The sequence below is a fragment of the Panthera onca genome, chromosome A2 (genome assembly GCF_046562875.1).
Source record: "Panthera onca isolate mPanOnc1 chromosome A2, mPanOnc1 haplotype 2, whole genome shotgun sequence".
NCBI lineage: Eukaryota > Metazoa > Chordata > Mammalia > Carnivora > Felidae > Panthera > Panthera onca.
Window position 1 is genome coordinate 4,643,067 of NC_138340.1, and position 12,441 is coordinate 4,655,507.

Below are 12,441 nucleotides of genomic sequence, written 5' to 3' on the forward strand. Positions count from 1 at the left end.
AGACCTGCCTTGGATCCCAGCCTTCCCAAGCAACTCGTCTTTCCATTTTGAGATACCCCAGTACCTAGCCAATGCATTTTTCCTCTTTGGGTTTTTGGGGTTTTTTTTTGCTTAAGCTAGCTTTCTATTTCTTCAATCCAGCAAAATCATCACCATTGGTATATTAGCTAGGGTTCTTCGGTAGCAAGCAACAGGAAATGAATTTGGTGAACTTTTACCACAAATATAAATATGTGCGTATGTAATTACTCATTAAATTAGTTATCATTCAGTCATTTATTATGGCGAACTCATTAATCAAAAGAATTGCGGAAGACAAGGAAAACCAGAAACCACAACAGCTCTGAGCCTTGAATGGACAGTCTCTTCAGGAGGCAGCTTTTGGGCAACTTTGTAGCTGTTCTATCCGGGCCCGAGATTCATCAAATTCTGGAATGTTGCCGAGACCACACCCACCCTTGGCCAGAGGAGGGGGAGCTCCTTGACTGACCACCCCACTGAGACCATAACCAGTTGGAGAAGGGCAGCTAGGGGGTCATAGGGAAAATGGGGCCATGGATACTGAATACGGGCAAAATCCCAAACAAATCCTACGTTCCCTCTGCCTTCAAACACCAGCCCTTAGGGTGTATCGAGCGTGGCCAGAGATGCTGAACCAACCAGTTTCCCAAACTCTAAACCCTCCATTTAAAACACATCTGTGACTCCCATAAATAAAATGCAAACTGTTAAACTTGACTTACAAACTCCCTCCATGACTCATCTCTCTCCACCTTCAACTTTATCATCTAGGTGTGAGGGATGACCCACTTCTTCCAAATGAGCCATGCTTTCTCTCACCCCTTAACCTCCAGAAGTTTGCACGTGCCGTCCGTACTGCCTGGAACATCCCTTGTCCCCACTTACCCCTCTTGGCCAGGCCAACTACACCTCCACCTGTCACCTGGGCATCACTTTCCGATAAAGCCTTCCCAATTCCCCAAGGCAGGGTCAGGTGGCCTCCCGCTGTGCTATGTCCCTCTGTCCTAACGTTTGTCCGCCAGTCTGGAACTGTCTCGCTGTCCCACTAGACGGCTCTCAGAACAGGGGCTGTGTCCTCCCCATTCAGGAAATATTTCCTGTTGACTGGACCTCAAAACAGGTTTACACGGATCACCAGTCACATACGTGAAAACACTTGGCAGAAGAATATCTTGTGCCTGGAACATTCTGAATGGAAGGCGTTAGGACTGTCACTTTCTCACCTGTTGATATCATGGTTTTATAGACATTGCTTTTAATCCTCGCATGCCCCCTGCTCCGCCTCCCCATCCCCCCAACGTGTGGCTTTCTAGTTCTTTTTCTGACAATGAGAAAACTGGATCTCAGAGAGGTGGAGTGACTTCCCTGAGGTCTCACAGCTCTGGGGGACTCCAGAGTTTGCTTTTACCCCCTGCCTTAAGAGACAAGAGGCCTAGACGGGTGGCAATGATTAAGAGGGAGCGTCCCTGCTCCCTGGCTGCGTGACGTAATGTCTCTGGGTTTCCCTTTCCTGCATCAGTAAAATGGGGGAGCATGATGAACGCTACTGTGGAAGCTGTTGGAGGGGGACGTGTGAGGCCAGGCACTGAAAGACTGCATTGCCAGGGATGTGGTCCTAGCTCGATGGAGAGCAAGGGCCTGCTGCGGCTGTCGTTGTTGTGGGAGATAATAGTAACAGGCTTATCCTTGGTTTCCTTGCTCCAGGTTTGGGGGCCAGCAGAACCCAAGACTGAAGTTTCCGAGAACGCCCCCGAGCGTGCAGAATGAGGCCAAAGCAATGGGCAGAGCCTCTGATTAATGGGCTCCAACTGGTTCCAGAGTCTCTGATAGCATCAGAGACTGCCCTCTGCCAGGGCCTGCCTCCCTGCCTGGGGCCAGCCCGTTTCCCAACCCCTGGCCCCACCCAGACTCTGTGAGGCTGGAGACGCACCTGCCCAGGACCAAGAGCTGGACTCTCTGGGCCCCAGCCCCAGCAGGTGTCTTCATATTCATTCATTCATTCACTCACTCACTCACTCACTCATTCATTGTTTGCTTACCAGCCATTCCTTCAGTACCTACTATGTTGTTCAAATGCCACAACGGAGCCCCCCGACACAATCTGCCTTCACGGGTGCATCCAGTCGGGGTTTGGGACACATTGCAGGCCTCATTTGCCTTCTCTACCTCCGAGCGCCGCAGTGAGGATTAGAGAACCAAGGGCTCTGGGGCCAGTTTTGCTCACTGCTGTGAAATTCCACGGTCTAGAGCAGTGCCTCACACACAGCGGGTCCTCAGAAAGTTTTTGTAGACAATGATGTGTGCAGAGAACACACGTCAATAACGTAGCCATGTGCCTGGCCCGGGTGCTATCGTGGCTGCTGTGTTGCTTTGATTCTGGAATAATTTGCTTTTTTGATCACCGGTACCCTGCAGGGTCTCTGGCAAATAGATGTGGCTGGGTGCCTCAGGTCTGGAAGAAGGAAAGGAGGGAAGGGGGGGGGGGGAGAAGAGAGGGAGGGAAGAAGGAAGTGAGAGAAGAAAGGCGGGGAGAAGGGAGGGCGGCAGACAGACCAGAATTGACTGCCCACCTCGGCCTTGGGAAAAGGCAGTGGGGGAACCCCTTTCTCACTTACCCCGGCCACCCAAGCTGCCCCTCCCGCCCCCCACAAACGGCTTCTCTCCCACCCGTCATTTCATTTGTGGGTTCCACCGATTCAACCTTGACGGTGACCTCCGTGAGGACAATACACAACTATTCGACCCCTGGCTGTGTCCCCAACACCCACCGGGCGCTCAAGAAAAAAAGCTGCCGGATCAATCACATCAACGAAACACCCCCAAGCTCTTTCTCCCCACCGCCAAAGCTCAAACTCCCACCACCCACACCTGGCTCTGTCACCTGTCGAGGACCCCCCTCCGCATTCACTCAACGAATGCGCGTGAATGTGGGGGCAGGGCTGGGGGTGTGCAGCTAAAGCAGCAATCACAGACCCTCCCTGAACGGGACTTACTTGCATGAATTAAGAAACACATAATTAATTCTTAATCACACAGTAACTGAGCGGCCTCGCGATGCGGTGGTTAATTAAGTGAGAGACTCTGGGACCAGGTGGGCAGACGCAGCTTTTGTGCCCGTGCTATTTACCTGCTGTGCAACCCTGGGAAAGAAACGTACACTCTCTGAGCCTTTACCCCCCACTTGTAAAATGTGGAGAATAAAGAGTCCCTACTTCTTAGAATTGCTCTGGGGGTTATACGGGAAGTGCCACCTGTTAAGTGAAGGTAATACACTAACCCTTCCGCATCTCTGGCCATGTTTACCTTCTAATAGTAATAACTTTATTCAATGCTTGGGATGTACCAAGAACTGTAAATTTTTTTAGATCTGTTTTTTTTTTTTTCCAAATGGAGGTATAAATCACATATGCTCAAATTCGCTCTTCTAACGTGTGAAGCCCGGGGGCGCCTGGGTGGCTCAGTCCGTTAAGCACCCGATTCTTGGTTTCAGCTCAGGTCATGATTTCACAGTTCACGAGATCGAGCCCCGCATTGGGCTCTGTGCTGGCAGCGTGGAACCTGCTGGGGATGCTCTCTCTCCTCTCTCTCTGCCCCTCCCCAGCTCGTGCACGCACACACATGGGCTCTCTCTCTCTCTCTCTCAGAAATAAATAAATTACCTTTAAAAATAAATATATAAAGCGTGCAAGTCTGTGGCTTTACTCTACTATTCATGAGGTTGTGCAACCATCACCACTCTCTAGTTCTAGAACATTCTCACCTCCCCGGAAGGAAACCCTGTATCCATGAGCACTCCCTCCTCCCCCCGCCCCCCAGCAACCACGAATCTGCCCCTTCGGCTCTGCAGATTTGACTCTTCTGGGCATTTCACGTGGATGGAATCCTACCAAACGTGGCCTTTGGTGGCTGGCTTCTCACAGCACGTCCTGTTTCCAGGGTTCATCCATGTTGTGGCATCAGCGCCTCCCTCCTGTTTATGGCTGAGTAGTCCATTGTGTGGACGAGCATTTGGGATGCCCAGCAGTTGCTTCGTCCTCTCCATGGTCCTGTGAGTTAATTACTATTAGTACCCCACAGCTGCTCCCTTTCTGAATAAGAACTCAGCGAATATTTGCTGAATAAATAGGAAGGGAGGAAGGAAGGAAGGAAAGGAGGAAGGAAGGAGGAGGGAATAAGGAAGGAAGGAAGGAGGAGGGAGGAAGGAAGGAAAGAAGGAAGGAGGAAGGAAGGGAGGGAAGAAGGAAAGAAGGAAGGAAGGGAAGAAGGAAGGAAGGGAGGGAGGAAGGAAGGAAGGAAGGGAAGAAGGAAGGAAGGGAGGGAGGAAGGAAGGAAGGAAGGGAAGAAGGAAGGAAGGGAAGAAGGAAGGGAGGAAGGAAGGGAAGAAGGAAGGGAAGAAGGAAGGAAGGAGGAGGGAGGAAGGAAGGGAAGAAGGAAAGAAGGAAGGAAGGGAAGAAGGAAGGAAGGAGGAGGGAATAAGGAAGGAAGGAGGAGGGAGGAAGGAAGGAAGGAAGGAGGAGGGAAGAAGGAAAGAAGGAAGGAAGGTAAGAAGGAAGGAAGGTAAGAAGGAAGGGAGGGAGGGAGGGAGGGAGGAAGGAAGGAAGGGAAGAAGGAAGGGAAGAAGGAAGGAAGGGAAGAAGGAAGGGAAGAAGGAAGGAAGGGAAGAAAGGAAGAAGGAAGGAAGGGAAGGAGGGAGGAAGGAAGGGAAGAAGGAAGGAAGGAAGGGAAGAAGGAAGGAAAGAAGGAAGGAAGGGAGGGAGGGAGGAAGGAAGGAAGGGAAGAAGGAAGGGAAGAAGGAAGGAAGGGAAGAAGGAAGGAAGAAGGAAGGAAAGAAGGAAGGAAGGAAAGAAGGAAGGAAGGAAGGGAAGAAGGAAGGAAAGAAGGAAGGAAGGGAAGAAGGAAGGGAGGGAGGGAGGGAGGAAGGAAGGAAGTAGGAGGGAATAAGGAAGGAAGGAAGGGAAGAAGGAAGGAAGGGAGGGAGGGAGGGAGGAAGGAAGGAAGGAAGGGAAGAAGGAAGGAAGGAAGGGAAGAAGGAAAGAAAGAAGGAAGGAAGGGAAGAAGGAAGGAAGGGAGGGAGGAAGGAAGGAAGGAGGAGGGAATAAGGAAGGAAGGGAAGAAGGAAGGAAGGGAGGGAAGGAGGGAGGAAGGAAGGAAAGAATGAAGGAAGGAAGGAGGAGGGAATAAGGAAGGAAGGAAGGGAAGAAGGAAGGAAGGGAGGGAAGGAGGGAGGAAGGAAGGGAAGAAGGAAGGAAGGAGAAGGGAGGAAGGAAGGAAAGGAGTCTTTCTTTCTTCCCAGTACCACCTGGCATGCTGTACCCTTGACTTCTGTTTATTTTTTGTCTCCTCCATACCCAGGACACCAGCCCCATAAGGGGAGGCATTTTGGTTTGCGTTGGTCATCTCTGTGCCCCCAGAGCCTGGAACAGTGGCTGTCCCAATTCTTGCTGAATCATGCACACAATGGAGGGGCCATTATCTCTTTGAGTTGGACCCCTCTGTCACCCCCCAGAAGGCTTTTTCTGAAGCAGAAAAGAGGTCCAGAAGGACCTATCGAGTCTGGGCCAGCATGTGTCATGGGCATGATCACCATTGTGTGAAATTATTCAGTTAATAGTGTCTGCCCTCCCTGAGAGCAGGAACCATGCCCCTCCTCGTTTTCTGGGAGCGGGGTGGCTGGCACAAATGCTTTTGCTGTGAATTCGATGAGAAGGAATACAGAAGAGGGAGGTATGGTTTAAAACTCATGGGGGGCACCTGGGTGTCTCAGTTAAGCATCTGACCCTTGATTTCAGCTCAGGTCATGATCTCAAGGTTGGTGAGTTCAAGCCCCACATTGGCCTCCATGCTAAAGGTGCAGAGCCGCCTTGGGATTCTCTCTCTCCCCCCTCCCTCTGTATGCCCCTCCCCTGCTTGCATGCTCTCTCTTAAATGAATAAACAAGCAGTAAAAAAAAAACAAAAAACAAAAAACAAAAAACAAAAAACAGGGGCACCCGGGTGGCTCAGTCGGTTAAGCGTCCGACTTCGGCTCAGGTCATGATCTCACGGCTCATGAGTTCGAGCCCCGCATCGGGCTCTGTGCTGACAGCTCAGAGCCTGGAGCCTGCTTCGGATTCTCTCTCTCTCTCTCTCTCTCTCTCTCTCTCTGCTCCTCCCCTGCTCATGCTCTGTCTCTCTCTCCTTCAAAAATAAATAAACATTTTTAAAAAAACTTTTAAATAAAATAATAAAATAAAACTCATGGGACCTGCTACTCACAGCCAGGGGCTCAGAGAGGGACAGGTCTCCCTCTGCACCACACAGCATTCAGAGAAGAGGGGCTGAAGCCCTCGCCCTGCAAAGGCCAGCAGCAGAAACGCTCAGTTGCAGAAAGAGGTAGGAGGTGTGGGCACTGCAGGGTCCCACTCGGATCGCTCTGTGCCTTCCATTGTACCCACCCCCATACTCTTCCCACTCATTCCCACCCCTGCACCCCTGCCTATCCAACCCCCCCCACACCCCCGTCCAGCCATCCCCTCCCTTTGTCCTATACCCAAGCATCTGAGAGGGAGCTTTCTGGAAAGGATGAGACGCAGAGCTTCTGAAGCTTTGGCAGGACCCCAAGAAAGAAATTCAGCAAGACAGCTGCTTCTCAGAGCTGGCGGGGGGGGGGGGGGGGAGGGCTTGAAACTTCCTCTCCCGCCACTTGAAACTCTCCTAAGTTGTCAGCAGCCCAGAAGGAGGCCACACCTGGAGGCCACCAGGCTAATGCCAACAGAAGCAGACTGAAGCGGCCCACACCTTGACTTCTCCCCCGCCCCACCCAATCCAGGCCCTCCCACACCCTTGACCTCTATTCCTGTTGGATCTGCTGTCCTGTCTCTCCGGGGCCCATCTATGGCGGGCAAGCAGGTGTCCCAGCCGCTCCCCACATCATTGACTCTTCGCTGTTCAAAAGTCATCCATGGCTCCCGGGTGCCCTCACCATGGAGCCCACACTCCTCTGCTTGGCATTCCTCCTTTGGCACCTGGAAACCTCACCCACCTTTCCCTCAGCCCTCAGTTCCTCCCCCACCGGCAGCCTGGGCTCTGGCTTTAAACCAACTGTGTCTTGAGATGCTGTTCTCTCTCGCCTCAAGACCTCTGCTTCTGCTGGCCCATTTGGTCTGTATGCCTTGGAGACACTTACTCATTCTTCAAGCATTGAGATCCCCTCCACATTCAGCAGGCACAGTCCTAGTGGGTCATCCCCATGGCTCCCCTCTGCTCCCTCTGGTCCCTTGGCCCTCCCTCTGCCACAAGCTAACCATGGGGCGGGGCAGATCTGACCCTGGACCCCCCACTTCCTTAGCCCGGGAGCACATAGCATCTCTGGGACCCCGGGATCAATCAGCACGCATTGGTTTATGGCGTTCTTGTTGGACGAATGCATGAGCCCAGCGAGTCTATCAGCAAATGTGGGATGTATTTCAAACACTCCGACTCAGCAAGCCAAACTTGCTCCTCTTCATTTCTTCTCATATTCTAGCCACGGAAACACTCCTACCCTTCCCTAACTGTGCAGCCCCTTTCATGTCCAGAACTCAGTACATCCTTCTCTCCTCTCCTCCCTTTTCCTTGACTCCCACCCTGCTTGGCAAAACTTCCTGCTCATCTTTCAAACCCGATTCCCAGGTGTCCTCCTCTGTGAAACTTGCCAACACGCGGGATGAGTCCTCCAGTGGTTCCTCCTTCCTGCTTCTATTCCCTGATCATGTGGCCCTGGGTTTTGCCCCAGATTCAGCCAACCCTGCGAGCAGTGCAATGAGAAAGCAAAATATCCTTCAGAGGTGCCTGGGTGGCTCAGTCGGTTGAGTGTCCAACTCTTGATTTGGGCTCAGATCGTGATCTCACGCTTTGTGAGATCGAGTCCCGCATCGGGCTCTGCGGAATATGCTTGGGAGTTTCTCTCTCCCTTCCTCTCTCTTTGTCCCTCCCCCACTCGTGCGTGTGCTCTCTCTCTCAAAATAAATAAATAAACTTTTAAAAAACTCTTGCTACTGTTGGTGGGAATGCAAACCGGTGCGGCCACTCTGGAAAACAGCGCGGAGGTCCCTCAAAAAATTAAAAATAGAACTACCCTACAACCCAGCAATTGTACTACTAGGAATTTATCCAAAGGACACAGGAGTGCTGATGCATAGGGGCACTTGTACCCCAATGTTTATAGCAGCACTTTCAACAGTAGCCAAATGATGGAAAGAGCCTAAATGTCCATCAACTGACGAATGCATAAAGAAAATGTGGTTTACATATACAATGGAATACTACTTGGCAATGAAAAAGAATGAAATCTGGCCATTTGCAACAACATGGATGGAACTAAAGGGTATTATGCTAAGAGAAATAAGTCAGTCAGAGAAAGACAAACACCATATGATTTCACTCACATGTGGAATTTGAGAAACTTAACAGATGATCCTGAGGGAAGGGAAGGAAAAATAAGATAAAAACACAGAGGGAAGCCACCACAAGAGACTCTTAAATATAGAGAACAGACTGGGGGGTTGATGGGGGGGCGGGGGAGAGGGGAAAGTGGGTGATGGGCATGAAGGAGTTGGGGTTGGGATGAGTACTGGGTGTTGCAAGTAAGTGATGGGTCATTGGGTTCTATTTCCTGAAGCCAACACTATACTGTATGTTGGCTAACTTCAGAATTAAAAAAATAACAAAAAAAAAAATACTGCTACATATTTCGTCTTCATTTATAAACCTCGAGCAAACACATGCTTTTAAAGAGCTTGGTGGTATTTCGCCAGAACGTGCTGAGCCCTCACAGGTTGGTGAAAGTGTTATGGCTTCCTTTTTATTTATTCATTCATTTATTGCAATTGCAAATGACTCAGAGAGGACTTTGTACGTAAATTTTGTTCACCATTGGGACTATCTCTGTGATGCAAGTTCCTGGAGGTTCAATGACCGAGTGGGGGCGGTGAAGGTGCTAGAGGTACATCTACATCTCAACACAAGTTGACACATTGCACACAGGAAGCTGCGAAATAGGAGCGTGCCTGCATTTGCTGCAAAACAAACTCGGTTTTAATTACTGATTTGCGAAGCCAAAAAAGAAAAGATCTTATTAGTTTCTAGTTGGCTGCTTATTATTTATGTATATGTAACAATTATTGTTACATCATATAAGATATACCATATTATATGCAGCACATAATACACAATATGTAATAAATACATTATTCTATCTTATGAATATTATATATGTGTGTATATCATACACCACATAATAAATATATTATTGTATAATATAAAATATTATATATTGTGTATGTATATTATATACAATATGCATATACAATTCTATCAGAAGCTGGCAAACCATGGCCCTGTATCAATTCTACCCAATGTCTTCTGTTGCATGGCTTGCGAGCTGAGAATGACATTTGTGCTTTTAAATGGTTAAAAAAAAATAAAACAAGAATAGTATCTTGTGACACGTGAAAGTTACATGAAATGCACATTTCAGTGTCCACAGATAAAGTTTTATTGCCACACGGCCCCCCTCATTTGTTTATATGCCGTCTGTGGCTGCTTTCCAGGTACAATGGCAGAGCGGAGTCCTTTCCACAGGGATCGTATGGCCCCCAAAGCCAAACATATTTAACATCTGGCCTCTACAGCAGACGTTTGTCAACCCCTGACCTATATGACTGATTAGCTCTGGTGATGGGTTCGGGCTACTCAGAAGTGTTTTAGAGGAGAGAATCTTGGGGAGACCCTTTATAACCTAATCTGCATTCAATTCCTTAAGTTCTGGCGGTTTTGCCAGAGCCTTTTCTTTTCTTTTTAATTTTTTTAATGTTTATTTATTTTTGAGAGACAGAGAGACAGAGAGAGAGAGAGAGACAGAGTGCAAGCGGGGGGAGGGGCAGCGAGAGAGGGAGACACCGAATCGGAAGCAGGCTCCAGGCTCCGAGCTGTCAGCCCAGAGCCCAAAGCGCGGCTCGAACTCAAGGACTCTGAGATCATGACCTGAGCCAAAGCCGGACGCTTTAACCCACTGAACCCCCCACGTGCCCCTGCCAGAGCCTTTGTGATAGAAGAGAAAATATCCAAGTGTGTTCACACCAGGGAAAGGTAGCTACTATTTTGTGAAACTTTTGTTTCCGTTTGATAAGTACCTGGAAATGCAGGTACCCGGTGATGACGCTGTGGAAATCTGGTGTGTGTCATAGCCATGTCTCCTGCACCCTGGGAGTGTCCCCCACTCGCTCAATTGGCTGCATTTAGAGGCAGGCTGAAGGGAGGCTCCCTGAACGCTCCTCCCCGAATCCACGCACAGAGGAGCGTTTCGCGTAGGCATGTGCGGCTAGACTGGGGTCTCAGCCCAGCCCTACGGCAGCCCTTTCTCGGTGCCTCCTCTGGGGCCCCCACCTCAGGGACTGCCAGGGACTCCAGGGAGAAGGGTCCCAGACCCCCAAACCTCTTCTCCACCTCAGAGATCGGCACGTTCAGCCCCCTCCTGTTTTTCAGGCAAGAGCACTGAGGACCAGAGTCAGTATCTCTGTCCAGGAGGAGCAAGAAACAGGGAGACCACAGAGAAGCCCTGAATCTCAAACTTCCGTGCCCCTCCCCCCGGCTCTGGAAAGCGGTGGGGTCAAAGTAACAGGGCAAGAGTGAGGGAGGCATCTGGGACTGAGCTTCCAATCCCCAAGCCCCCAAAACATCTCCTGGACCCACCAAGTTCAAATCCTAGCTCTAAGTGCCACGGTGACCCTGGGCATATCTTTCGCCTCCCCTTTGAGCGCCCTCAGTATGTGAAGGGCACAGAGCAAAGCACGTTGCCTGCACCACCCACCGACCGTCCCAGAAGCTCCAGGGACAAGGGCGGCCTGCCTTATTCACCGCAGTCTCCCCAGCACCCCGCAGGAGGAGAAGCACGGCCACATGAATCTTTGGCCGCTTGCGTCTTCTAAGCTTTCCTGAAATGACACTGCCATCCAGGAAATTTTGAGCCCTTCCGATATGGCCTCATACCAAGGATGGGGGAAAAGAGGACTACTGTGCCCAGAACTGAGGGGTCCCCGGGACATGAGACTTCCGATGCTGAAACCAGGATAGTCCCCAGCAAACTGGAATGAGTTGGTCAACCTAAGCTGGGGGTACAGCTGAGAACAAAATAGACACAGCCGTCTCCTCCAGGAAGCCCTTCCTGATCCATCCCTCTGCCACTGGCTCATGGATCACCTCTGCCCTCCCCGCTCCCCAGGGCTGTCCCCGCACCTCCCATTAGAGCACCATCACCCTGGCTTGTGAATGCCTGGAGTCACATGCGTGTCCTCCGCTCCAGGGGAACAGGGAGCCTGGCTATTTTCCTGGTCACTGCTGCATTTCCAAAACCTACCACAGATGCCCCATGAATGAACAAAGGCCAGCACCCCTTGCCTAACAGACGGACGAAAGCTCAGAGAGGTGAACGCTCCAGCAGGATTCTCCAGCGGCCGTGTGGAGAAGCCGGGGTTTGAACCCCCCCGTCCGGCGACACCGCTGCCCCCAGCCCTCTCACCGTGTTGTAGAACTCGGCCACCAGCTCCGAGTGCTGGAAGTTACTCTCGCACCAGTCCACCTCGGAGCTCTGGTAGGCGAAGATGCTGGGCATCCTGATGTGGCGCCCGCTGCCCACTGGCTGGGTCTGGCGGCGAGCAGCATGAGAGCCTAGATGGGCCGGGCCGGGTGAGACGGGCAGAGGGCAGCTGTTGCTCCACAGCAGGGAGGAAAAACCTGCCGAACCGCTCCCCGGTTGCACCAGGACGGCCTACCTGTGCGGTGGAGGTGGCAGCTGCCCTGGGCAGAAGCCGAGGGGCTGGCACCATCCAGGCAGGGCACGGGATGGCCAGATCATGGGCCTCCCGTCCCTACCCACGCGGAGTGGGAGTTAGGGGTCTGGTACGAGAATGCCGATTTAAAATATTAAAGAGCCCCTGGAGATGAGTACCCTGGCTACCCCTGCTTTGGAGGTGGGCAGACAGAGGCAGAGAGAGCGAAGCCACCTGCCGAAGGCACGCAAGGTGAAAACGCCACGACGTGGAAACAGACAGCTGAGTCCAGACTCTAGGCTCTTACCCATTAGGCTGAACTATGTCCACGCTGTCAAAGCTCTGTGCTGCTACTCGCCACACCGGGGGCAAGGGCAGCACACCCAGCCCCAGGGGCTTGGCTCAGCTCCCCTGTCGTCCTTGGCTGTGTAACCTTGCCCTATCATTTCTCCTCCGGGGGCCTCGGTCTTCCTGTTTGTGCTATGGGAAGGCGGGGCTGGATTGAAGCCATTTCTCTCGGGTGGTCAAAACTACGCCCAGAGTGTCCCAGCTTCTACCAGGGGCCACCTGCAAAACCCCCATGAAGGGAGGGATCTGCAGAGCTCCAAGTCTGGGGGTCCCTGGGCCTGGCTTCC

General features: G+C 51.5%; 1 protein-coding gene across 3 annotated transcripts in view; it reads right to left on the reverse strand.

The window, feature by feature from the left end:
• ACER1 (alkaline ceramidase 1) overlaps positions 1-12,441 on the reverse strand; it is a 45,519-nt gene that overhangs the window by 8,639 nt on the left and 24,439 nt on the right. Inside the window, exon 1 of one of the 3 annotated variants that reach the window (XM_060629984.2) lies at positions 12,114-12,217. The exons of 1 other annotated variant lie outside the window; for it this stretch is intronic. Coding sequence is in view for 1 of the 2 variants with exons in the window: in XM_060629985.2 (XP_060485968.1) it covers positions 11,557-11,649 (93 nt within the window). In the remaining variant the exon portion in view is untranslated. Of the gene's footprint in view, positions 1-11,556; positions 11,711-12,113; positions 12,218-12,441 lie in introns of those variants that run through there. One more of the 3 variants, XM_060629985.2, reaches the window with a different exon arrangement.